We start from the raw sequence: 26,893 nt of genomic DNA, 5'->3' as shown, positions 1-26,893 counted from the left end.
TGAAACATTAGCTACATTATAAGTTATCACAATAATTAGATGACATGTTTGTGATTTTTTGGTTTTCAATATATTCATTGGTGCATTGTGCTTTATTCTGAAGTTTCGTGAATATTGCAGTTCACTTTATCAAGGAATTATTGTTACCTTCGTCCACCTTTTTCGCTACCTATGCGCGTTTATCGAACTTTATCTGTCAGATCTCCCTCTTGAAGATCAGTTTTTCAGTCGTCCTTTGTAACATAGAGTATGATATCATACTTTCCAGTATAAGTTTTCTATATCAAACTTCTGCATTTTCTTCATGTTATAGGAAATCTAATTTAATATGCAGTTGCATGTCGCGCATTTGCTTCTGCACTTTTCCGTGGAAACCAGTAATTGTAACAAAGTTGGAATTATGTTTTGAGCAACATTCTCTCCTTCTATCCCCTAGTTCTTTTTCCAGCAAACCTGCAATCGTTGTGATATTATTTGCAATATTTATGCGGACCCTGGGAATCCGATACAAAGGTTGTCACTCGTGGATAATTTGCGTATGTTTCTGTATGATTTTCACGGAACGTTCAGTTTATCGCGAGACTGCATGTAAGTAAGACTCTTGGAATCTCTCCCCCGCTGTAAATTTATTAACGGCGATAGTGATGCATGCGTGTGGAAATTACGTGTAAAGTCTTTGTATACCAGGCGGAAGCCCTAAAATAGTTTAAGCAAGAGGATATAATTAATTTTATGTGAAATGATATTAAACACGATTAGCCCGTCTGTTAAATTTGGCCTTCATTTTTGTGGTGTCTGGCCTGGAACACCATTTCACTTCCTACATAAGTTATGTTGGGTGATAGCGATAATTACGCTTCAGACTTATCAATATAAATATATCGTTATACATTATAACACCGATACTCTTATGAACATAGCGGAAAATTTGAGCATCGCCGTGCCTTTCAGTTTAGTGTTTATCAAATTATTTGTTACTTGGACGAATTATAGGTAAGTTACCCTGTTTTCAATGGAGATTCATGAGTAGAAATTCTACCTATACGTGCATCATAGTTTTCGTGTATCTTCTGTTTTAAATATTGATTTTTTTTACTTTTCGAGCAGTATGGTTTTTAATATGATGAGATTTTAAAGATATACACAATGATCTCGCACGAAAGTTTATATTTTTATGAATACAAGTATTTTTTTAATGTTATTTATTTAATTCTTGCCTTTCGGCTTCGAATAGTTCCCAGCAATCAACCTTGCAAGCGTACATAAGCTTTACACAATACAAGAATAATATTTTTCTTCCACACATTAACGCTTTATGAATACAGGTAAAAGAGTAGAATTTAATTAGAAATTTGTTTCACTACTGTTGTTGCTGCAGTTTGGATATATATTGTCGCATATTATCCGTTTCACGCATTTTTGCACCTTTAAATTTTTGGAGTCGTCTCTCTAGCTGCTTCAGATTGAGAGAAAAAACGAAAATGTGAATCGTTCAATGCAACTCACTCAGTGGAATTTAAAATGAAAGCTATTTTGTAGTGTTGAGTATTTTTATGTGTCTTGTCATGAATTATTCGGAGTTTTGAATTTAAGAATGTAACATATAAGAATTTATTTTTACGTGTAAAACCATCTCACAACACTACCTTACTGCCAAAATCAGAGATAACTCCTATATAAATAGGAATGAATAAAATTCCTATATAATAGTGTTTATTTGATACAATTTAATGTTTATTCCATATATCAATACTTCGCAGCTTGTTTTGCGACATTTTATCAACCATGGAAGAGGACTGTCAGAAATATGCTAATATGGATATAAATAATCTGATAACAAAAACCGGATTGTTCTCCTTTTATGTAACTAGCATAATCATGTCCTCGTATCTGATGTCTACGGTTAGTTATCATGCCGGCGCTATTGCATTTCAAGGAACAAACGATTCAATGCCTCGAGAGCTTCTTTTGAAAATGGATTTACCTTTCGAGACGAGTGAATCCCCGAATTACGAACTTGTGGTTACCACGCAATTTATTATTCATTTCTCTGCAGCTCTTGCGTTCGGAACGTTCACTGCCCTGCTTTTCATGATGGTGAGTATAAATTTCATGCTTCTGTTGAGTAGTTTTAGATATATTTACCTTAGAACATGGTTATTTAAGAAACTGTTTTTGTTCAAAGAATAAATTATGGAAGAATATTTATTTTTAATTTGATTACCACATTAAACTAAACTTTTGTTCCATACAATTTTATGACCCTGGTGAAGCTATCGTTAATAATGCTATAGCATTGAAATTATTATTTTTAGATACTGCATTTAGGGTGTCAAATCGACATAATGTGCCAGAATCTAACAGATGTTTTTTCTAAAACTGAGAACAAGCTAAAATTTTTTATTAGTAGATATCAAGAAATCATTGCTTTTGCAGAAAAAATTGAGAAACTTTTTACGTATATGGCTCTTAGCCAACTTGTATCAAATACAGTTAATACTTGCTGCGAAGGATTCCTCATTGTACTTGTAAGTAATGACTATCCGATATGCACATACGACACTTTACTTTTTCACTGCGTCATGTACGAAATGGATGTTACAGGCTGTAAACGACGAGAGTGGACTTGCTATTGATATACTCATCAAATCTATTGTATTTTACATAGTTATTTGCTTAGAAGTTTTCATATATTGTTTCGCTGGGGAATATCTTCGCACTAAGGTTGTTGTATACAATATCGTTTTGTTTCTTATTTGCACTATATCAGACACATTGTACTGAAAAAACATAAAATATTTTATAAACGAATAATTGTTTTGGAAAAAAAATAGCTGTAAGTGCAGTTGGTACCAATTATTTCATTATTTCTTCTTATAAATCTTCCACAATTTTTATTAATTTTATTTTATTTTATTAAATTTGTAAATATATATAATTCATATTTAGACCAAGGCGTTTAAGTGGAGACAGTGGTGCACGAGAGAAATACGTTTAAGATAAAGTTGAACGTTCGTAAGCAAGAACGAAATGAAGAAGAGATAAATCCCCTCAAGGCTAATTACGTCTTGTTAAAATAGTTTTTTTCTGTTCTTAAGCAAAGAAGATTCATTCAAACAAATCTGTTTACATTTGTGCCAATTTGTGAAAGTGAATTGCGTTTAAGGTACAGAAAGCGAGGAACCGTAAAAAATATATTGCACTCGCAAGTGTGCCAATATCTCTTTGACTTTGAAATGCTTATTGTTCTTTCTTCGTTTCCTTGAATCGAATCGTTCAAAGTTCTATAAGTATACACTAGTTCTTTATGTTAAAAAGTACTACAAGGCATATGTATTTCGTATTAACATATCGCTTCGATGTGTAAATATAATTAAAAGAAAGTTATTAATACTTTTCATTTAAAATATCTGTTTCGTTATTAGAGCCAATTAATCGGCGACACTGCGTACAATATGCTTTGGTACGATTTACGTCCAAACAAGAGCCGACTTCTGATACCTGTTATATTAAGGTCTCAAAAAGGTTTCACATTGACTTTCGGAAAATTTTCAAACCTTTCCCTGGAAAGCTTCACAGGCGTAAGTTATTTATTCTCTATCCATTTAGATCATATATTTTAACTGGCATGTAAAAACTACTTGTAAAAGCAATGGTTAAAGGAATTTTCAGTAACCTTAGGGCATGTCACGCGCGTGTAAAGTACAATGGCTGTAAAATGTATTGGACACACCATTATATCAATTACAGCATTCACATACTATTTCATTCTTAAAAATCCAATGAAATTTCGTATCGTTTAGCAGTGCTATCACGCGAATACAAAAATTTAATACTATGAAAATGAAATTTACAGTACCTGATGAAAACATGCTGTATTGTAAAATAAGGGCGTGAGCCAATACTTTTTTTAGGCACTGGAAGTAATACAAGGAGTAATATTACTTATTATTTTACATAGGTAGTATATTCGCATATAATCGTGACCATTGGAATCTTCAAAGTGAAGCCAATACCATATGAGTTTCTCTCGTAATTTTCGAAGATGTTGCAATTTTTTGCAATAAGTATATCAGCTTTTTGCCTTGGTAATACATAATACGTGGCGTTCGTTTCGGCTATCAGAGTAATTCGAAACTCACAGCTCCTTGTAATTTAATGTTGTTATGTGTATATTCAAAACATGGGATGTACATGGAATGTTCTTCTGGCAAAACAAGTGATTTCCCACAGGCGCGAGAATAGAAACATGTGTCTGTTGCAAAAGGGATATTTTAAAATAAATAATTACGATATCACTGATACCAATTAAGCATAAAATATATTTTTCCATTATTTTCAATTAGATCAAATTTCGTTTCATCAGAAAAGATTTTATTAGTTTTAATACGTATACATAGGTAATATGTTTCTTGTACCATTTCCTTTATACGATGCTTTTTTATATTTAATATTAGTCAAAATTCCTTTAGTCTTTGCTTTTGCGCAAAAGTAAAATTCTATCTAGTCGGGAACTTTTTCACGTTACTTTCTGTTTGATTTTCGGCGGAAAATTATGTTTTTGTTTTGTCTAAATTATTGCTATTCAAGGGACACTTATCATTATATTTTAGGGACAATTATTTTATCTTTTACATTTATAGATTATGAAGGTTTCAGCGTCATATATGTCTGTACTTTTGGCATTAGACTGAAAGATATAAATGGTAACTTCGATGTGGAATTATCGTATCAAGTGTGCAATTGATTTATCTCGAGCTATTGTTACCTGGATTATTATAAAAAAAATTACGAAAGGAAAAAAATATCATTGGTCTGTTAATAATGAGAAATAAATAGTGTATATAGAATAAATATTAATGAAAATTGAATTAAAAACGGTAAATTAAGTTTATCTCCTCGTGTCAATAATTTTATTATTTTCAATTATTATTTATATTATGATATGCCTAAAATATGTATCTTTAATCTCGTTTTCAAATTTATCTCATTACGCCACGATGCAATTTTTCATTTATTATATTTTGTTAACGCCGATTGTTCAGTTTCAAGAACTGAACTACTTGTTATATCATTTCTCATATTATATACTTACAGTTACATATTACTCTTGCGGCTGATCAAATTTTGCGACTGTTTGCCAAGAAATCTGAACATTAAGGTCATATTATGCATTAGAAGCTTTCGAAGAGAAATATTTGCAACAACGACATCATCTTTCCACAGTGGCAATGAACTTTTTATTAACAATTCCCTGCACAGGATTCGCGAACCGTTGCAACACTAGAAACATGAATAGTCTTATGCAAAAAACTGTCATAAAACACATATACAGCGATTCTAGAAAGATTTTCCAACAGAATCACAACATCGTTTAACACGTTAACAGTATATAAAATACAGGTATTTACTAATTTCGCTGAATGCGTAATATGTGTCTATAAAATTGCGATGAGTGAGCGGAGATAAATGTAAGTTCGTAAACAACGAATTTCCGTATAGCTGACATTGTACTTTTTATGATGCAAGGGTAGAGGGCGTGAACGTTTTTTTAACTTTTTCTTCGTATTTTCCTTTATTTTTTCAAGTGTACGAAGATCGGCAGTTTGAGTTAGTAGGATTAGCTTTTTTATATTTTAGATGATTAGAAATTACCATTGATACCAGTTTTGTACATAATCTCTGAGAAAAATAATTATTTTTCAACACTTTGTGATAAAAGGTGTGAGTGAGCGTCTGTTTTTAAAGTAAAAATTTTTAAAGACGGTTGGTTGGTTGAAAAGACGCCGATAAAATCACATACAGTTACTTATTTTTCTGATCGCTTTTATAACGATACCAGCAATATCATCTTCCATACCTAAGGATTTTTTACAATTCATAAATCAAATGAAAAATTATGTGGACAAAATCAGTGCCAAATAATTCGCACGTGTGTAGAGTCGCTCGTGAATGAAATATCTAATATGTTGTAAATATATATCACGCACGTATAAGTGTATTTATATGGATATCGAACATATCTTACCTCTGTTGAAAAACTAATTTATCTTCTTCTTATGATACAATAGTTTTGTATAAAATTGTTTGATATGCCTGTCCACCACTATTGAAACGAGTATATTTTTATTCACATTTTCTATCTTTTTTTTCTCATTTTAATATGAATATTATATGAATATTGTTCTTTCTTTATCGAATCTCTTTCTTCATAAATCTTCTCTTCCTTCGTATTCTTCGGACAATCGTGAAATGAACTTTCCCGCTACTACGAACTTTCGATGTCCCGTGGTTTAGCAGAAAATGTTGGATGTTGAAAGAAAATTGGGTAAACTTTTCCTCTTCTTTTAATCATATATTTATGGCCTGTACTCGTACTTGTCGCAACATCGGTTATACTTATCTCTATTCTTCGTTTCCCATGAATACTTTATAGACATATAGCCAATGTGCAAGAAGTAACATTAGAGACGTCTAGCAAATTTTTTCAACATACAGCGTTCAGTCTTCTATGCATAAACAGTTTAGCGCAAATACTTTCCATCGTATCATAGAGAAGTAAGAAAGACCGAATAATTAATCATTTCTAAAGCCGAACTTATCGGTCAGTTCGCTTAAAATGATACACAGTAAAAGTATCAGTCGGCCGGTAGTAATTGGCTTACGATTGACTGGAATTTGGCCAGATACATCGTATGAAATTATCGCCCGATGCATTTGGGTAGCTATCATCATGCCTGCACAAGTATTTCAGTATCGGTATATAATGAAGAACGTTAGTTCTGGAAACTTGGCAGACGTAATAGAAAGTGCGAGCACTAGTTTGCCTTATACTGTACTGCTATTTAAATTAATTAGCTTTTGGATTAAACGCGGGTAAATATCAATTCCTTTCTTAGGCGCTTACAATTTAACATAGGAGACATAAGTTGATCGTGGACTTTTACGGAAATTTATATTTTTTTGTAAGAAATTCTTCTACCTACCAAGTATTGTATTGTAGAAAGGACTGTACCTTGGATATTTTACATAGTCTCATATTACGCATACTCTGTGTAATTTTGCACTTTTAAATTTCCTGTAAACGTATAAAAATGAAAGGTCTAATGAAAAGTTCAAAGGTCGTCGAGTTGAACTTCAAGAGAAATTAATTGGGAAATTATCTGTAAAATGTTGTCTTATCAGTCTATGTGCTACATGTCATAATATTTTTCAGAATATTTAAAAACATGTTGGTGGGAATGTATTACGATTGGATCAACTCTTCCGCTGATAAAGCTAATGTAGATGTTATGACGAACAAAGCTGAACTTGCATACCGTTGCTCGTATTCGATTTTTGGCGTATATATTATTTCCGTTTTTATGTATGCCGGTGTGTTTCTGCAATTTATCCGTCAAGATCAAGACGATTTCAATATAACGTCCCGACAGTTATTAATGAAAATGGACCTTCCGTTTGCATATTATGAAAGTCCTGTGTATCAATATGTATTTCTTGTACAATTCCTTCAACTGTTAGCTGTTGGAATTGGCATGGCTATATTAAATGCTTTGATAATTACATTGGTAAGTGTGTCTTGATATAGTAATCGAAAACGCATTCATTTCACAGTTTATTAACAATCTGTCACACATACAGTGAGTACAAAAAGTATTTGTACGTCGCTGCACTTATTGATTTTGAGAAATTGTTTAATACTCGAAAATGAAGCTCAGCCTTTACGAAATGTTTTAAATACTTTTTTAGAAACAAAGCTACGTGTATGAAGTAAACATGCTGCTTTGTTTTAACAAATTGCATAACATAGGCGTTTAATAGTAAGTTTAATTTGCTAAAACTCCTGGTATATTTCTGAGTTCGGATCTCCCAGTCTTCATATGAAAAGCGAACTTTTATTGTTTTCTTTAGACGTTGAATTACCAAATAAAGAAGTAATTTCTATTCTCTACACGTGATGTACATATAATATTTTTATGCAAATATTAGCTGAATCAAGTACAATCAGTTAAGATTTAGTGATATGCTCTGTGATGATTTTTAAGATATACTGCATGCATTATAGAAGAGCGTATCTGTAATAAATATGAAAGAAAAAATGTAAAGTGGTGATAAATGGAAGATGACAAAAAAAAAAGATATTGGTTTGTAGTAAACACATGTGTACACGTATTTGTCTTTTTTTTGTAAAATTACTTATTGTTGATATATTGTATATCCTTGAAAAGTATCGACTCTTTTAACAATTATTTTGATCGTCACGACTGAAAGATGTTAAAAGCATATAGGAATTGTAAGACCTATGCATTCGATACGCAATTAAACTTATACTAATTTTCAAAATTGTCACAACATATTTTCTAATAAATTAAACCTTAGACAACAAATCTTCGTTTTGAATTTGTTTTGGTATTCTAATGTAAGATAATAAACAATATTTTGAAAGAGTAACAAATGAACGAAGGAAATACTCAAGTTTTATAATATAGTAGATACTTTATTTTGTAAAATTATGTTGCTAACAGTTGCTGAAATATTATATGTGTATTATATTGTAACAAGTATTATTTAGATATTTCATGTTGGTGGACAAATAGAAATGTTACACGAAGCTCTAGAAAGTATTTCTATCAAAGATGAAAAACATGGATCATTGCGAAATGTCATTAAATCTTTAATCAATCGTCATTATCGGATTATTTTTAATTCGGAATATATCGAAAGTTTATTCTCGTATATTGCTTTGGTCCAGCTATTGTGTAATACAGTAGTGATGTGCGGTATAGGATTCTTAATAATAGTCGTAAGTAATATTTACAAATATTATTTTTCATTAATTGTTCTTATTTAAATTATAATTTTATTTATATTTCACATCTAATTTTTTTTATATTGATTTATGGTTACGATTACAATTATAATTTGTACTATTCTTTATATCGTATTGTAGGCGATTAATTCACACGGGGATGTAGGAATAGTTGTGAAAATTGTATTATTTTATATTGCTATAATGTTGGAAGCATTTGTTTTTTCCTACGCTGGGGAATATCTCAGTAGTAAAGTTAGTATGTAATTAAAATATATGCATACACGACGTCCTACAAAATGTAGTACAAATAGTAATTATTAATTATAAAAATAGAGATACGTATAAATGTTTATTATTTTATTTTTAGAGCCTGTCAATTAGTACTTCAGCTTACGGTTCTTCTTGGTATTTACTAGAACCTAGAAACAGACGTGTCGTGATTCTTCTTATGATAAGATCACAAAGACGTTTGACAATTACTGCTGGGAAATTTATGGATTTGTCTATGTTCGGTTTTGCGAGTGTAAGCTTGATCTTTGTTACAATATAATAAAAATGTTTTTTCTAATAGGTGTTTCAAAAAATTTTTATTGAATAATAATAAACGTATGTCGTGGTAGAAGAATTTACAATAATAATAATAATAAGATTCCACGAAGTAGTTCTTGCATATTTTTTAACGAAACTTTTGATAGAGTGAAGAACAGCTTTTTATATCTATTTGTTGAAAACTTTTTAATTAACTTTGTTTGAATTATCTTTCAATTATGTTTCATGATGTTATTAATTTTAATTATTAATTATGTTTCAATTATGTTTCAAATTACATATGTAGTTATGTGTCAATAAGACAGAAGGCGGAAGCTTTTGATCTCGCAATTTAATATTGCCATATTATATGATTAAAAAAAAAACATAAAAATACGCATATTTCGTGTACCGTATGTTATCACTTTTATTGTTTAATTTTTTAGATTTTAAAAGCTTCTGCATCATATGTATCGGTATTGTATGCGAGGTACTGATTACAAAGGGACACATAGTAAGCAATAAAATAAATATATCGTGTATGATATATATCATATATATCATAATTATATATTGAGAGACAATATATTAAAAGTAAGAACATCTAACTTCATGATTTTGAATTATTGCAAAATTACATACTGTATTAAAAAACTTTTTAAACTAGTATTAAATGTCGTCGAGGGAGACGTTATTTGATGTTGATAGTTTCTTTGCAGGTGGACACGTGAAGAATATAAAGGTCAGCTACGTTTTTTAAATACAATCACTGCGTTGAATTTTCTTTATGCGTTGTTCAATGCATCTTATTATTTATAGGGAAGATATATAAAATTGACGATTGAACCTTATTTTTAAAATTACAAGCAATACAATTTTTTTGTCAGAAATATCTCTATATCATACTATGTAAGCTACCTGTAGGAAACGTTCAGTATCGTTCATTCGCGCATCATTAGCTTATGATTAGACGGTGCATCTTTAATGCATACATTACAGTTATGGAACCTAGATAGAAATTTATTTTGCCATTAGAAGATTTTCTAAATATATAGATTTAGATTTTAACATATATAGATTTTGCATACGTGCATATTTGGCTAATGAAAACAAAAACGTTCTAAATACTTTAATTATATACTTACTCGAGTTATATATTACGTTTAACGTAAACGTTCGAAGAGTTCGCCTCGTGGTTCAACAAGCTGCTGCACGCCTCAACATTGACTTCCGTACTGGCTCAAAAGTGTCAGGTATTCTTCGAACAGCTTCAACTCTATTTTGCACTTTTTCTCACAGATCGTATATGTTGTTTACTCGCGTTAAATACACAATAAATTTTAAATGACCCCAAAACCAAAAACCCAATGGATTCGTCTCGCTCTATTCATCGGTTTGCCAGGGTAATGTTAAGAAATTCTTTTGCAGAAAGAACACGAGGAAAGCACTTTGAACAGTTTCTTTAGTCATCCATAACTTGAAACTAAGGTATACAGGACGGTATATCCATATATTCATATTTCGCATGTTCATATTTTTTACTTATATTAATATATAGATTTACCTCTTGCGCGCATGCATTTGCATGTATGAATAAAAGCTACGACTCCTAGAGATACTGTCCTGGAGGTGTCTGGCGGCAGAGCATAAGCAGTATGCGAAGTTGTGGCAGTTGCGACGCCTCGAGGCACTTGGAGGTATTTGACGGTAGCAGCAACGGAGTATTTTTGTGCATGAAATTCTGTTCGAAATCGGTTAACGTTAGCGGAGTACGTTGAAATGCCTAGAAACTATGTAGTATTGGTTTGAGAAGCCACGATTAAGAAGGTATGTGTTCAGTATCGTAAAAAAATGCTGTGTCCAAGCGCAAATATGATAATGTTTGGGTAAGCATGGTTTCCAAGAGCGAGAAACATGCCACGTTGGTCGTACTAGCGGCAATGTATCGTCGTGATGATATAATGACAGATAGTCAACCGCTATTTAGTCTTGTTCACAATTTATAATTAGGCCGAGCTCTCCGGTAAGTACCTCTAGTTCTCTAGTAAGGCAGAATGCTTGAGCGAATGTTGGAAAAGTTGATAGCTGGCGACTGGAAGTCGCAGAGCTATGCGATGTCGATGATATGACTGTTTAGAGTTTAAAGGATGCGCGAGATAGTTCACCGATGGTAACCGATCCAACGTTGCATTGCCAAAGAATAGAAACTGTGTCCAAAGGATTTGGTCGCGTAGCGGGGAAGGCAATGGAACCTTTTTGTTAAGCGGACTTAAATCACACGGCACTTGTTCCAGAATCTTGAGGGAGTAAACTTATCGCGACAAATTTCTAACATATAAAAGAAGCACGCGTATTAATCAGAAACTCACAAGTAAGAACAAAATTTGTTAGCAATTCGCAAATCATTATGGGATATATTCTTCGTTTAATATTGAAATTTCTGATACGTATGGTGATACGGATTATCGGAGATGGTATACGTACAACTGTTCATGAAACATTGATTTCATAGTTTCCTCAAATCCTCAAATCATTACAGGTGTCCATGACCACGACTCAATTTATTTAATTATCAGTGTCATTCTAAATAGACTTTTGTTTGATGGATCCACATACATCTTATTATCTAATATTAAAGACGACGTCGAAACAAGTTAAACAATGTCATACATTGCAAACAAGTGATTGTAAATTAGACTTTTTCATGAATAAATAATTTTTGATAATATTTCTGATAAAATATTTTTCCTTATTTTCTAATAAATCAACCTTTGTTCCATCAGAAAAGGTATTTGTGCTATTTGCCTTACACGATGCATTCTGATATTTAATATTAATCAAAATTCCCTTTCATCTAGCGTAATAAATTTTATTAACGCTGTTTGTTCAGTCCCAAGAACTGACCATATATATTACATCATTTATCATATTATGTATCAACAGTTGCATATGAGACTTCCCCGCTGGTCAAATTTTGTGTCTGTTTGCCTGAAGATCTAAACATTAAGGTCATCGTATACACTAGGGCTTACGGAAGACAGATCGTTTGCAGTAAGGATATCGTCAACAGCCCGTTCGTACATCAGGAATGACGATCTGCACAAACACCTTAATACGAAATGGATGTTCCAATATGTAAAAAAACGTACGGTAGCACGTAAACTCGGACTATAAAACCATCCAAATCACCCGGCTCAGATTACAAAACTAATCCATTAAAACGACTGAAAGGAATCGAAGTTGCAGGACGCTGCATAAAATAAAATCTAAACCTAAGAACTCTGAAGGGTTGTTGCTGAACAATATTTATTTATATTTAATATTTTACTAACAACTTCCGCTGCAGAATTTTTGAACCATTGCAACAATCGAACAAAACAATCATAATACAGAGATTCTAAAAATTCTCCAATAGAAGCGCAATAAGATCCCTCAATACGGTAGGTATATACAGATATATACAGTGAGATTTTACAGTCAGATTTTAAGCGAAATTATCTTTACAGGCAGATAAACTAGCAGGAATATGAAGACTGAAATTGTTGGTCGAATCATTTATGGCACTTTTCGTGTCAAGCTGAATTAAAAATGAATTAAAAATGAAAAATGTAAACGAGTTGAAAACTGAAGGAAAAGCTGATACACAGCCGGCTAAAATGCCGTCACTCTTCAAATTGTACCTATTGATTTATACTGGTAATGTATTAATAAATGTGTTCGTTGTCGCTAAAATGACAATACTTCAATATTTCGTGAAATCTATTTTTGGTCATCGTATTTCCGGAAATGGCTGTGCAGAGTACCGGGTTTGTAAACCAATATTCATCTTTTTCTGATTTTTTTACAAGTCCCATTATGATAATTAATCCGAAAAATTTCTTCATTTCTACGACATCGGTAGCCTCGTCCTTTTTCGTTTCATTATGATTGCCTTGTTGTTGATAATATCGATTTGTTTCCCTTGCAAGTAATTTTAGCACTTATTCTTCAATAAGTAATTCTACGCTCGATTTTACATCTCAATGTTCACATAGTGTTTGTATTCCAGATTATTCCATGCAGTCATGGAAAGCGGGATCGGAATCATTTTGCGACCATTCACTTTCATCACCATCAGAAACTACACCATTATCGTCACAATCATTAATTATCGATCTCTGTACATTTCGAAATCGTCTTTCTACAATATCACTTCCACTGTCCGACGACTTATTATCACTGTTACTTAATGATACTTAATATCAAAGTTACTATAGTTAAAATTATCTATGTCCGGCAATAGATCTGCGTACATTTCCTCATCATTATGAGATGTTGTATACGGAAACAGTATTATCGAGACAGGATATTTTACAATTATAAAATGTTTCGTGAAATGAAAATCAACTGATCTTAGTTATTATGCTGCGAAAGCAGCGAACTGTTTGAATTTAACTAAAATGAGTTATGGAAATAGCGCTACATACAAGTAATGCGGTCCAACGACAGATAGCAGAGTGAAGTCACGACTACGTGACGCCAGACAAGAACCGCCAGCTGCCATAGGTGAATGGAGTCACGCATACGTGACAACGGCCATCAAAGTGTTACGATTTTAGAGTATTATTAATTATTGGGGTTTAATAGCAGAGCGTACACATTCATACGAAGGAAAAGAAAATTTATATTATGTATGAAAGGTATATATTATGGGTAAATAAGAACTATAATTTGATCTTACTCGTTACCTGTTGGATGTATCGAAAAACGATTTAAACCACTTATGTTACATTCGGAGAAACTCATTTGTTTTGCGCCAATTTGTTTATTTCGTTATGATTTCGTGACGAAAGGTTGTACGTAGGAGTGGATGTTGATGTTTCTAATTGGTGGAAAGTGTGCTAATTTAAATTACATTGTAATTTATTTATACTACAATTTCGTAGTAATTCAATTAGTTGTAATTACAGTATCGCAATGATCCTCTCTAAGAGTATTTCCTCATCTTGAAGGTTCATAAGGTCCTCGAACGTGTTCCATTGTTTGGTGTTTAGAATCAACCCTATAAGCAGCATCTATATGTTTATACATAAATACCCTTAATATTTACCCTGTACGTTTGCGTGTGTCGTATACGTTAAACGAAAATAAACGATAACAGTACTCTTTGACAAGAGTACTGTACCTCATATTTGACATCTTAGATAACAAAGGGAAGCAATATTTCCTAAACTTTGGCGAAATTGACCCTCATATTTTTGTCAATATAGTTCTCTCTCGTGTATTGCACTTCTGTACAAAAGATTCGAATGAAATTCATTTTATATTATAGTGATCCTCCCATAGTGGCAAGCAGAGGGATCACGGCAGAACAATTTTCACACAAGTCCTCGTCTGACCATCCAATTCCTACAAATACATCCTCTGACCCGGGAATACTCCCGTTCCGTTCCCGTATCTAAGGCACGAGCTAACTAAGAAATCTTACTGATGAATCCAGCAAGCACCGGACTATACGAAACTTTCCTTTCCTTCCTTTCCACTTTTTCTTCGTCTCTTTTATTTCTTCTTTGCAGAACCATAATACGATTCATTCGCATTCTTATTCTTTCTAAAAGATTCATCGCAAAGTTTATTCTTATTTGATTTCAATTTGCGATTGGTAATCGATAACGATAGAAAGTTTACTATTGTAATGGTAGTGATAGAACATTAAGAAAAATATGTAAACAATTTGCAAGTGAGTCTGTGACGTATTACTATAACTCTTTTTTGTATAGCATTCAGATGCATTATATAGCATTCTATCAGATATGTACTATACATTATATACTTAATTATACTTATTCACATTTTTGTACACAATACTGTCCCAGGCATTCGTGTGGAAGTCCTGTCCAAAAGGAATTTCTTTCCGATGTTTCGCCAGCATTGCAGCTTTTTCAAGGTCTAAAGACGCACCGAAACTTTTCTGATGGATTATCCTGAAATCCCAAGTCTCTTATAAATTTACAGTATAAAGAAAAAAAGAGAAACAGGAAAGAAGAAGATGTGAACTAGTGCGAAAAATTTATGTACATAAATGTACGTAATCCATTATATATTTACATATGTATTAGGTTGTCCCAAAAGTTTCTTTTGTTTTATAAGGAAATAATAAATGCACAACACTTTTTGTTTTGTATTACTTTATTAAATTATGTATGATCCATTTTGTTCTCTTGAAACATATGGAATATATGTATTTAAAGGAGCAATTCATGCTGTTAAAGCTAGTAAAAAACTGCCTGATAGAAGTTCCTGCTGGTACAAAACTGATATTATTTGCCACACTTAAAATCTTTCTTAATTTATTAATATGTGCATTTCTTTCATTTCATTTGCTGTTCGAGACATAAACGGACGGCCGCTCCAAATCCCGAGCAAGTTTTTCATTTATATAACGTTATGGGAAATGTTTATTGATAGCGTAACAGTAAAATGTTAATTATTTCTTTCGATCAGTTATTAGAATATCGGACATTGTAAGTATGCAAAAGAATTTTAATATGAAAATTGAGAACGTGAAACAAGAAGAACACCTCCTTCTTTTCTTTTCAAAACTTATATTATTATTATGCTGCAGTTCAAGTTAAAACTTTTTCGGACTTAAGCATGTTAAGCGTATTATTCGTTTATTTCGCAGTACAAATAACATATAGCTAGTGGAACAAAACCGATCAAAAGCTATTACGAGAGGAAAATTTCTGTCTCCGCTCTAGTAGCAGATGACCAAGAGCAAATGGTCAACAAATCGGACGCTGTTCTGTTATTTGTAAACTAAATATAAACTACATATGTGAAAAATATGTTTATGTTATATGTAGGTTTTATTCGTTGCATATATCATTACGTCAAATATTTTATAGTACAGTTAGAAGCTGTATGACAAAATACTGTATCGAATACAAAGAAACGAAAAATATCTTTCGTAATATTTTCTTTAATATATAAATTTCCATAATTTTATAGATTATGCAAAATTGTTCAACGAATGTATTTTCCATGAATTCTGATTTTATCTTTTTGTTAGTTATCGCGTAATAACATAATATATCACTTAAAAAAAGTGCTTTCTTTCTTGAAAGGGAAAGTGCTTTCTTCTTCAGCAGCGTTTCGCATAAGAAGTATGAACAGAAATGTTAGAAGACTACAACGAGCTGTACATGCAGCTTAATACATATTATAGTTTTAATTACTGACGCTAATTACTAACGCTGTAGAATGTAATTAATATTATAACATTCACAAATTATATGAAAAACGTTTAATTTTTTTAAAATACTTTCTTTTACATAAAATAAATAATCATAATAATTGAAACAAGACAAATATTTTCTAAATTTAATTCCAATAAGATAAAAAAGTTTAACTTGTCGTTCATTTTTAAGTGCATTAAATTCGAATATTTTTTATTCATAAAAATAGATTCTTGTGGAGCAAGATATGTTACTAACAGTATATACGTATGAAATAAAAGCACTGTCTCTTATTGCGTTTATTGCCATATAAAATTTACAATTTTGGATATGATAACTTTGTTACAATAATGTTAAACGCCAAACAATAACGTAACAAATTAGCAAAGAAACGATGGTTCAAAAATTAAGCACCCTATATGACGAAAGATAATAATGTAAAAATTATTGCTTGAATTTCAGGAAATTCTAAACTAAATTATATCTTTGTATTATAATATCGGAATATATATAATAGAAAAAAACACTAACAAACAAGGAGTAGAGACACTTGTTACATTTTGTTTTTTATCCCTTTGGTCCTATGAAGCACTTCCTTTATTTGTAATATTTGAATGTAAAATGCTAAAAATACTAAATAATACGTACAGAACTGCCACTATTATTATTCACTCAAAAATTAAAGTTCAGAAAACAAATGATTCAATAATATTGCATACAAATGAAAGAAAATGCATTTATTCCCGGTTTAGTAGTAAACTAGCGAAGTTTAAGAAATTTTGCACGCAAGTTCTTATTCCACAATGTTTCTCAGTTTCTCGTGAATTTTCTTCATCGCGTGACTCAAATAATTTATTGTGCGCTCACCTGTGCCTGTCGCGCATTTATGCTTGTATCTTTTATGAAAATCACTTTCCGCCGCAAATAAAATTGAGATTGCATTACAACTCGAGCAGCACTTTCTGTAGTTGCGCCTGTTCCCAGCAAACCTGCAATCACTTTGATATTATTTGCAACATTTATGAGATCATCGCGTACGGAAAGAGCAAATGCTTATCAATAGCGAATAAGTTCGACAAGTTTGAACGCTAGCAGTGTAATTTTGCTACAAAATTTTCAGTCTAGCGTGACGAGGTGTAGCAGAACGTTCATGTTTTATAAATCTGTCGATGGTGATAGTCCGACTGCGAGTTCTTATGCAAATTCGTATTTTTGTGAAAATAATTAGAAAGTCGGACCTAAGCAGAAGTTTATTTTGCCTGTTAAATATTATGTCAGGTGCTGGATATTTTGTACAGTGGCGGACAAAAGAAAGTTTGTAACATAAGAAGAATAAAAGGACACCATAATTTTAAGCGGCGGATTTATATTTAATAAAAGAAATACATATATAATAATATACAGTGGATTTCGCTTGTTTGAGCCATCGCTTAATCGGCGCAACACTTTATATGAGACAATGTTGAAAGAACAGAACCTAAAGGAACGAATTGGCCTAGTTGTCTTCTATTAATTGGGGCAACGTGTCGCTTAGTTGGGACAGATGATGTACGCAGAAGACGGCAAATGGGACAGCACAGGGCGCAGGAACAAGAAGACTACTCTTCTCTGTCGCTATATTATATCGCAATATGATCTTATTTACTTTTGGGCAAAATGTATTTCTCTGCCTTGGCATCTTTTCGTAAACGCACTGCTTATGTTTTGCATTCCTCTTCTATTTGTAAATACGACAGCACGGTTTTTATATAAGTTGAGTGAACGATGTTCACGTATCTTTCCTAATACGTTGTGCATTTTGTTGTAATTGGATTTTTTAGGGAGACTCTGAAGACTCGCATTGATGAAAACATTAATGATATCGATGGTTATTGACAAAGAATGAAAATAGTTCTGCACGAAGAATATGTATATACGTGTTAGACATTTATTCTACGAATATTTAAATAAACGCTTCATTGTTCATTCAAGCTATAGTTCGTTTTATATAATTTTGACTACCGTATTTACGTATCCGATAATTCGCATAATAGAAATAGCCGCTTAATCGAGTGAAAAAACGCTAGACCCGATATGTTCCAAATAATCGAAATTCACTGTATAACACAGGATAGATGATTGTTATCGATATGATAAAAAAGCTTTACGAAAATTACTAAAATTTCTAAACTAAACTTCCCTTTATCCGCAACTGTGTACTTTAGTGTATTATGTGCATTCTATGCATCTTTCTGCTTTTGAACATCCCTTAAATGTTAAAAATCCGCAGTCTAGTGATAGTGGTGGAATGGAATGGGAAAGTAGCTCGTTTACTGGAATTTTATCAATGAAAGGTGAAAGTTTCAAACGGTAGAAGCAGAAGGAAACGATCAATTAGTATGAAATGGCTGCAATTAATACAATCAGTCGGTCCGTGAAGTACGGCCTTCATTATGCTGCTTCTTGGCCAGGAGCCCCACTCTCAGTTTTATATAAACTCATTTGGATGATCGTCCTTGGTGTCGGGCAGACTCACCAATACAATTATATAATCAGGCATTACAAAGTTCATACTCTTATAGAAATAATAGATAATATAAGTATTTGCCTGCCGTTTAGTTTAGTATGTATAAAATTAGTTATTGCTTGGACACATGAAGGGTAAGTTTTTTATTTTCATTATTCTTCAGGCAGATATTTAGATGTACGTTGTCGAAGAAAATTGTGATCTCGCTATGAATAAGTATTAACCCCTTCCCGTGCCATCTAATTAGACGAAACTCGGGCCCAAGCGGTAGACATCGACGCGCGCTAAACAGACCAGACTGAAGCTCGTAAACAGGAACTATTACAACATTCAGCGACGATCGTAACGGGCAAAAAAACAGTCCGCGAGCTCGGCTTGTTATGTTTACGTTTGGCCCAAGTATCTGGTCGCGAGTCAGACTCGCGATATTCATGTTTGGGTCAAAATCTTCATCGCGAGTCTGACTCGATAAAGTATGGGAAGGGGTTAAAGATAGAAATTCACAGGGATTCGCCAAATGTTAGCCAAACGTGAATTTGACGCGCTGAAACAGCTGCCAAGTTCGTAATTTAACTTAATTTATAAGCCTGCTTACAATTTAGTCTCACCAAATTTCATGGGCCCGACTTATTTATCTAGAAACTTAATATTTGCTTTTCACATTGTAAAAATAATCTTATTATGATCTATAATCTTAATTTTTTAAGTAAAACACAATTTTTTAATGGATCCGTTTCTTTGTGAAAGTTAAACTAATTGTTTTTTGGCTAGTCATCGAGCTGTCTATTTCTTAACTCTCAGCAGCGTAATAAAATAACGAAAAATTCAGAACGAACGACTTAGAAAATAGTTATATCTTTTCAAAATTTCTTGCACTTGTGGCATCATGTACAAAATATATATTGTACTTTAAATTGTTTATACGAAATAACTGTTAATAACTGCGTTACATATGATGACATTCAGCTTGTAAAATTTGTGGTACTACAGTCGATACAGTTCACTTATAACATACTCGTTTGTAACAGTATTTAAATACTAAATTTATTAATATTTAATTATACATATTGCGTTACACAAGGATTTATATCCAAAATATTATTTTACAGCCTGCTTCGCAGTATTTTATCAACCATGGAAGAAGAGTGCCAAACGTATGCTGTTATGGATACAAATAACTTAATATCGAAAACAGCGCATTGGTGTTATCGTTTGACGAATATTATAATAAGTACCACTATGGCATCCACGGTTTTTTACGTAATCGGTGTTTTCACTTCCGAAGGAGTTAATGCAACGACACCCCGAGAACTTTTATTAAAAATGGATTTGCCCTTTGATACTAGTAAATCGCCCACTTTCGAGCTTGTGGTAATTGTACAATATTTTTATCAGGCATCGTCAGCGTTTATATTTGCTGTATTCACAGGTCTCCTTTTGATGATAGTAAGTATCAATATAAATACTTTTTCAATATTATTCGATTCTGCTTATGGGATAAAATATAAAATTTAATTTTCATGTACTTTAAAAATGATTTTTTAATACAATTTAATGAATCGCATAAGAACAACATTATTTTCTAATATTAAAAGGTAACATAAGTCATTCATTGTTTTTGTTCATTTATTGGTTTAGTTTTTTAGTTTAAGATAGTATCTCTATTAAGTAAATCAGCTATAAACAACATATTTGATAAGATTTTTTAAAATATTGAAATAGCTAATATTTTGGAACTTTTGCATATACTGATGTACATATGTACATACGTATATGTATGTACAGTGAACTACCCAATTATCTCCTAAACTATTCGTTTTTGAAACGAATGTTTCGACTAAAACATTTTGTTTTTATTTTAGTTTTTTATCTTATTGTGGTGAACTATCTTCCGGCATTTTACTTAGGATCGTAGTTACACGAGTGTCGAAACAATCACTGTCGCAAGAATCGATTTGAAACACGGCTTGGGTTTATTCTTTGTACATTTCAGTATAATAAGCAATAAATATTCACACGAGCAAGATGGATGAAATTTCGATTTTCAGTCGTACATTATTGAAAATGAGAAAAAAAAAACACAAGCCGGGGAAGTGTTTAATGCAGACTGCAAAGTCAAAACTACTGGAAGATTATATATAGAATACGTATGCATTTCATACGCTTTAAAGTAAACTGCAAACTGGGGAGGAAAAGCTTTTTAACTCGTTCCATGTATTTCGATCAATGTTCGATGAATTCCATCTATGACAAATCCTTTTAAACGATGTGTCAACGTAGGTCGCAAATAATTGGGATCTTTGCATGGCGTGATGAGAATTCTTTCCGCGAAAAGACCTCTTTTTCTTCATCCGAAGTCGATTGGCTAGAGGCTTTTTAATTTTCCGAAGTTTTGCTGCTGTAGGAGTAGCTGCACGAGAGGATTGCGTTTCTAGTTTGGTACGGGGGCGTAAAAAATAACACTCAGAATTGTAAAGGCTATCCATTATTTCATAAAAAACAAATGACAAGTCGACAGGTCTATGATCAGATCCGTAGGAATAGATAGCATCGTACAGCAACGCCCATATCGAACGCATGACAGACGATGTTGTACCATTTGCTGCCTGCTGTCAACGGTGGACAGATGTCAAATTTGATGACTGTAACTCGCGTGACTGCTCGTATCTCGTATGCAACGACATGTAATGCCCCCGTGTGAGAGATGTAATGCGCTTCGTAAAATACATTTTTTTCAACGATTGTGCGATAGCTGTGTATGTGGTGGACAGGGTGTCTCATTCTCATTGTCATCATAAGACGAAAGAACAAGTTTTATTTGAAATACTTCTTCAAATAACCTATTATATATTCTATATAATATTCTACGTAGAAACATAAGTCGAAAATGTAGAATAAGATCTTCTTCGAGGCCCCGTTTTTGGCTAATTCCGGACTGGACAGGAGAAAATAATCGGCAGGAAGTTATTCTACGTGTAAAAGAAAGTCGAAAATGTAGAGTAACATTTCTTCGCAAGACGTTTTGTTTGCAAGAAAAATCAATTTGAAAATTTAGTATGCGCATATACAATTCTTAACTAGACATGTTTAAACCCTATTTTCTTGAAGAAACCTTGAACTGACAAATTTTATTCCGCGTAGAATAATCGTCCTGCTGATTGTACATTCATATCCAATCGATAATTACTAATTAATCAAGTTCAAGTACATTAGTATACGAATGATAAAAATTAATTGATTTTGCCTTGAAAGTGTATACTTCTTTGGGTTGTTTTATTTAACAATTTTATATTATTATTCATCATTTTTAGGTACTTCATATAGGTTGTCAAATCGATGTTATGTGTCAGACGTCGTCAGAAACTCCTTATAAAAATGAAAAGCAACTAAAGTTCTTCATTAGCAGGCACCAAGAAATTATTTTATTTGCAGAGAAAATTGAAAAGTTCTTTACTTATATAGCGCTTAGTCAACTTATAACGAATACCTTAATTATTTGTTGCTTGGGTTATCTCATAGTGCTTGTAAGTAATGCACTGATATAATATAAATAACAATAACAATAACAATGAGAAAAGTTCATGTAAACACATGCCCGATATGATCCTGTTTTGAATTAACAGCTTGTTTTGTGTCGTAATAGTTGCTTACCCTCAGAGAAATTGCTAGAAATGACCAAGTCCAGTTTTAGTAGAAGCGTTAATGCGTCATATTATAAATTCTCAAATTTGTTCAAACAGCCTACGCGTGTTTCTTGGCAAGTTTGATCGTCACATTGACGAAGAGTTTCAATAGTGTCAACTGACGCCTTAAATGTTCCCACAACTAATGATAGAATGGGTCCAGGTCTGCAGAGCGAGCTGGTCAGGCAATGAAGTTACCACGACTTATCCATTTTTCGAGACATTCAACTTCTAAGTTGAACTAACTAATATCTAGCGTAACAAAATAAGCTGTAACTCAAACTGTGCTGAATCAGCCCCTGCCGCACTTCCCACGTGTTCTTGCTTGTCCCGTATACGCTATATTAACTTGTACTGATATATCAAATGCTAGCCTTTATTTCATTGTTCATCCCTTATTATCTACTAATATCTAAAATCCGAACTACAATATGAATACCATAAAGATATTTTAGACACGGACTTAGATGAGTTTAGACGTAGATGAGATCATACATAAACACGCCTATACTTGACGAATTTTCTATTTATTCGGAATTAACTCCTCGTACGAAAAAATGTCATTCTGGATTTTCGACATATTGATTCGTGTAAATTTATCGCGTTTCAAACTGTACTACCAGCCGAAAACATTCTACATATACAGTATGTATAAAAGAGGATTAAGACATTATGTGTTACAGATAATACATATTGAGAATGGATTCCCTATGTTCATGAAATGCGTTGTATTCTATATCTCCGTTTGTTCGGAAGCATTTGTATATTGCTTCGCTGGAGAGTACCTGAATATCAAGGTTATTAAACAATGTACTGAAATACCAACTCGATCAATTTCCGGTTATGCGATTACCACGGATAGCGTAACGAAATGATAATTGATATTATGGTCTACGTTAGATGATACTTTTATAATACATAATGCAATTTCGTTTTTATAATACAAATATTAATTTAGAAAATATTAATTTGTTAAACATTATGTAACAATAAGAGTGCAATATGCAATAAGCTTCTCCAATATCTTTTACTTATATAGTTGAAGATAATTATTATCGTGTATAGGAGGTTTTGTTATCTTTCTTTTTATCATTACATAGATTATTAACATTAAATATCTTTATTTTTATTACTTGAACTCTTTGATTCTCAGTTGAAATCTACAATTTCCTTCACAAATAACAATGCATAAAATATAAATTTTTGACAACTATATATATCTACTTTCGAAAATGCCACGACCAGAATTACTTTGAAAGCGAAATGTTGCAGTTTTTTATCTGTTCTTAAATCTATACTATATATTAGCGCCTTGCCATTGACACAAGCTGTGTCAATCTGATCGATCTGATAATATTAAATGCATGCATATTTTAAAATCAATTTTTTTTTCAAATATAATGTTTGTTTGTTGAAAAAATTGTTTGTTCTTTATTTACTTTTTTATAGAGAATTATACCACTAACTGGAAAGTACATTTTACGGGTAGCCTGTATAGCGATATTAGTTATTTGCGTACTTGGTTATTGCCTTCCAAACATAGTTGAATACGATTTGCATATGATAATGAAGCAATTGGCGAATGTTAATTAGCACGTTAATATAGTTACCGGGACGTGGTAATGTGGTAGTGTGAGAAGCACAGTAAGTCGGTAAATTTTAACCATCATACTGATTTGACAACAGTTAAATAAGTTTCTACTACAATAATCTATAATATTTCAATGAGATTGAAATAATGTTGTTTCTTTCAGAAATGTAATCTTTCTCGTGTAATTATCGTACATTCTTTCAATAATTTGGTGAATTTTAAGACTTTCATTTTATTTATTTTCTACTACATTTTATTACACTTGTATGTGTATAAATTCATGTTCGAAAATACACGAGTATATATGAGTGACAGATGTCTCACAGCTAGCTACTTTAAATTTTCAACAAAGCGATGTACGCTTAAATTTAAATATTTATTTTTCAATCGGAGGGTTGAAAATCAGCTTGAATTTCATTAAAATATAAGCATAAGTTGAGCCAAATAAACAGAAAATATAAATATAGTGTTTCATCGTTGTTATATACACATAATATATGCATTATCTGTTCCATATGTATTAATTTATCATCTTTCTGAGTTGGAGAAGTTTATTGATTTCCTGCCTGGTTATTACGCACGTGTTTAGTTTTCCTTTTCAATTTCTAGTTAATATTGAATTATAAGCTAATAAAGTCCATTAATATGTTCTAAGGACTAATTCCAGTTTTTGTCCTGGTTTAATGACTATGAAATATCATCTAAAGTCGAGTTGGAACTTCGGTTGACGCTTATTATTTGAGTAAAAGGTAACAAAAGTTCATTTATCCAAGCCGCAAAATAATAGTAGAGTAAATAATTTTATCTTCCATCCAAATAATAATAAAATTGACACACACTGATCGCTGACATTGGCTATAAATGAACTTGCAGTGTTGTGAATCATATATTTAATAACAAGTTTGATATTCCTCATCTTTTATGACCTTTAATAAGTCGATTGGTATTCTGTATGTCAACTTTTTTAATTTATAGCACGTCACATATAATGTAAGCAATATCAAAGTACCCGAAACCTCAAGTACTAGTTGCACAATTAAATTAGCAGAATTGCTAATTCGAGTAATAAGTATGCCAACATAAGTTTCAACGTGATGGTGCGTGTAAGAGCGTTAATTGCCACCCCAGCGTATTTTGTTTTAGTATATCTCCAATATTTGTATTTTTTTAAAAATACAAGTATCTCATATAGGGTAAAACGGGGTATAAAATGAAAAATAAGCTGTCTTATTTTGATATAATGTTTACGAGGAAATATGAAATTGTGACATTATAATCGAAAAATAAATTTTCGTTCTTTGAGAAATACTAAAGCTCGACATTCCCCATTTTTCCTGTGGACCCTTCGTACGTCTACGACTACTACATACTTTTCATGCTATACTATGTATACTAATTCTTCACCAAACGTATGTCTGCAATGAACGCTCTTGTAACTTCCAGATACATTTTCGGATTACTTTTTAATTTTGCTGTTATAACTACATTAATCGTGCGTAAACTGCATCACACTGCGAATAAAACTTCAAAAATTTACGTATAATGCACGCATAATGCAATATTTTACTCATAAAAAGGTTTTGTGGTAAGTAGAATACTTTCGTGAGACGTCGCATTCATTAATTAGAATGACAAAGCTGTGCAATTTTGAGTTACGAATCTAAAATTGCAAGTTGAAAAAGGAACTAAAGATACGTAGACCGTAATATGTAAATATTCTCTACGCATATATTCATATAGTCTATTTTACAAAAACGTTAACTAGGTGTATAACCGTATATAATCTCCGTTTTACCCTATTTTTTCATAACCTATTCCTAAAATTCCATTTCGTTTTAGAGTAAATTGATTGCGGACACTGCATATGAATTTCTTTGGTACGATACACATCCAAGCAAAAGCCGACTTTTAATACCTGTGATATTAAGATCTCAAAGAGGATTTAGTTTCACTCTTGGGAAATTTGCAAATCTTTCCATGTCAACCTTTGCGGCTGTAAGCTGTTTATAATATGTGTTTTGATATAATATGTCATTTGACATTTCATAATACTTCCGAGAAGATTGACGATAATTCGGCTGAAGAAATAACATTTTTTCTACTTTTAGATTATGAAAGCTTCAGGATCGTACATATCGGTACTACTTGCAATGACTTGAGAAAGAGATTCGTAAATACTATGGAATAGTTTATCGTAATTTACATATCTTAAATTAATTAGTAAAAAATTGTTATAGTACAGGAAGGCACAATATGTCGTGTATGTAAAAATAAAGACAAAAGAAAATGCTAAATGTGGAAAATTCATATGAAGATCGCGGAAAAGAAACACGATAAGTACATTTCCGTTGATTTTTTACTTCAATGTCACTATATAATTGTTGAGATATGTATAATTTTCTGTGCTGGACTGGGTTAAATGCGTAGTAGAGATACTTGTATGTGAATATCAGTGTGTGGAAGTATGTGTGTCTCGAAGCGTCTCGAAAACAAAGGAATGTAAACTGTTCAGTCGGTTAAGAGTCGGTTAACAGTCGGGTATAGAAGAAAATGCTA

The 26,893-nt window shown here is 32.1% G+C and overlaps 3 protein-coding genes across 4 annotated transcripts; all 3 read left to right on the top strand.

Annotated features, from left to right (window-relative positions):
• Positions 1-430: 430 nt before the first annotated feature.
• Positions 431-4,787, top strand: LOC117242729 (odorant receptor 4-like). The gene is made up of 6 exons (XM_033509634.1): positions 431-993; positions 1,761-2,097; positions 2,316-2,528; positions 2,605-2,724; positions 3,426-3,581; positions 4,644-4,787. Exons 1-6 carry the CDS (start codon positions 740-742, stop codon positions 4,692-4,694), a joined length of 1,131 nt encoding a protein of 376 aa, XP_033365525.1. The 5' UTR covers positions 431-739; the 3' UTR covers positions 4,695-4,787.
• Positions 4,788-6,619: 1,832 nt separating this feature from the next.
• Positions 6,620-9,377, top strand: LOC117242730 (odorant receptor 4-like). Its single transcript, XM_033509635.1, has 5 exons — positions 6,620-6,876; positions 7,217-7,568; positions 8,573-8,803; positions 8,951-9,064; positions 9,180-9,377. The coding sequence occupies exons 1-5, from the start codon at positions 6,620-6,622 to the stop codon at positions 9,360-9,362; spliced, it is 1,137 nt and encodes a 378-aa protein (XP_033365526.1). The 3' UTR covers positions 9,363-9,377.
• Positions 9,378-17,169: 7,792 nt separating this feature from the next.
• On the top strand, positions 17,170-26,631 carry LOC117242723 (odorant receptor 13a-like). Of its 2 annotated transcripts, XM_033509628.1 has the most exons (7): positions 17,170-17,835; positions 18,827-19,197; positions 20,173-20,509; positions 22,375-22,587; positions 23,430-23,543; positions 26,177-26,332; positions 26,446-26,631. In XM_033509628.1, the coding sequence occupies exons 2-7, from the start codon at positions 18,941-18,943 to the stop codon at positions 26,494-26,496; spliced, it is 1,128 nt and encodes a 375-aa protein (XP_033365519.1). In that variant the 5' UTR covers positions 17,170-17,835; positions 18,827-18,940; the 3' UTR covers positions 26,497-26,631. The 2 variants fall into 2 exon arrangements, with proteins under 2 accessions (XP_033365519.1, XP_033365520.1); XM_033509629.1 differs by lacking the exon at positions 17,170-17,835 and having other exon boundaries at positions 18,525-19,197.
• The last annotated feature ends 262 nt before the right edge of the window (positions 26,632-26,893 follow it).

The sequence above is a fragment of the Bombus vosnesenskii genome, unplaced genomic scaffold (genome assembly GCF_011952255.1).
Source record: "Bombus vosnesenskii isolate JDL3184/JDL3185 unplaced genomic scaffold, Bvos_JDL3184-5_v1.1 scf7180000016275, whole genome shotgun sequence".
NCBI classification, from domain to species: Eukaryota; Metazoa; Arthropoda; class Insecta; order Hymenoptera; family Apidae; genus Bombus; species Bombus vosnesenskii.
This window is presented reverse-complemented; position numbering and strand designations above follow the sequence as displayed.

Excerpts from the sequence above, each read along its gene's own strand:
- LOC117242723 (XM_033509628.1), top strand. The coding sequence starts at position 18,941 with ATGGCTGCAATTAATACAATCAGTCGGTCCGTGAAGTACGGCCTTCAT. Across the intron at positions 22,588-23,429 it reads TGGGTTATCTCATAGTGCTT|ATAATACATATTGAGAATGG; the intron begins GTAAGTAATGCA and ends TATGTGTTACAG. Across the intron at positions 23,544-26,176 it reads GAGAGTACCTGAATATCAAG|AGTAAATTGATTGCGGACAC; the intron begins GTTATTAAACAA and ends ATTTCGTTTTAG.
- LOC117242729 (XM_033509634.1), top strand. The coding sequence starts at position 740 with ATGATATTAAACACGATTAGCCCGTCTGTTAAATTTGGCCTTCATTTT. Across the intron at positions 994-1,760 it reads GTTACTTGGACGAATTATAG|CTTGTTTTGCGACATTTTAT; the intron begins GTAAGTTACCCT and ends AATACTTCGCAG. Across the intron at positions 2,098-2,315 it reads CTGCCCTGCTTTTCATGATG|ATACTGCATTTAGGGTGTCA; the intron begins GTGAGTATAAAT and ends TATTATTTTTAG.
- LOC117242730 (XM_033509635.1), top strand. The coding sequence starts at position 6,620 with ATGATACACAGTAAAAGTATCAGTCGGCCGGTAGTAATTGGCTTACGA. Across the intron at positions 6,877-7,216 it reads AGCTTTTGGATTAAACGCGG|AATATTTAAAAACATGTTGG; the intron begins GTAAATATCAAT and ends AATATTTTTCAG. Across the intron at positions 7,569-8,572 it reads ATGCTTTGATAATTACATTG|ATATTTCATGTTGGTGGACA; the intron begins GTAAGTGTGTCT and ends AGTATTATTTAG.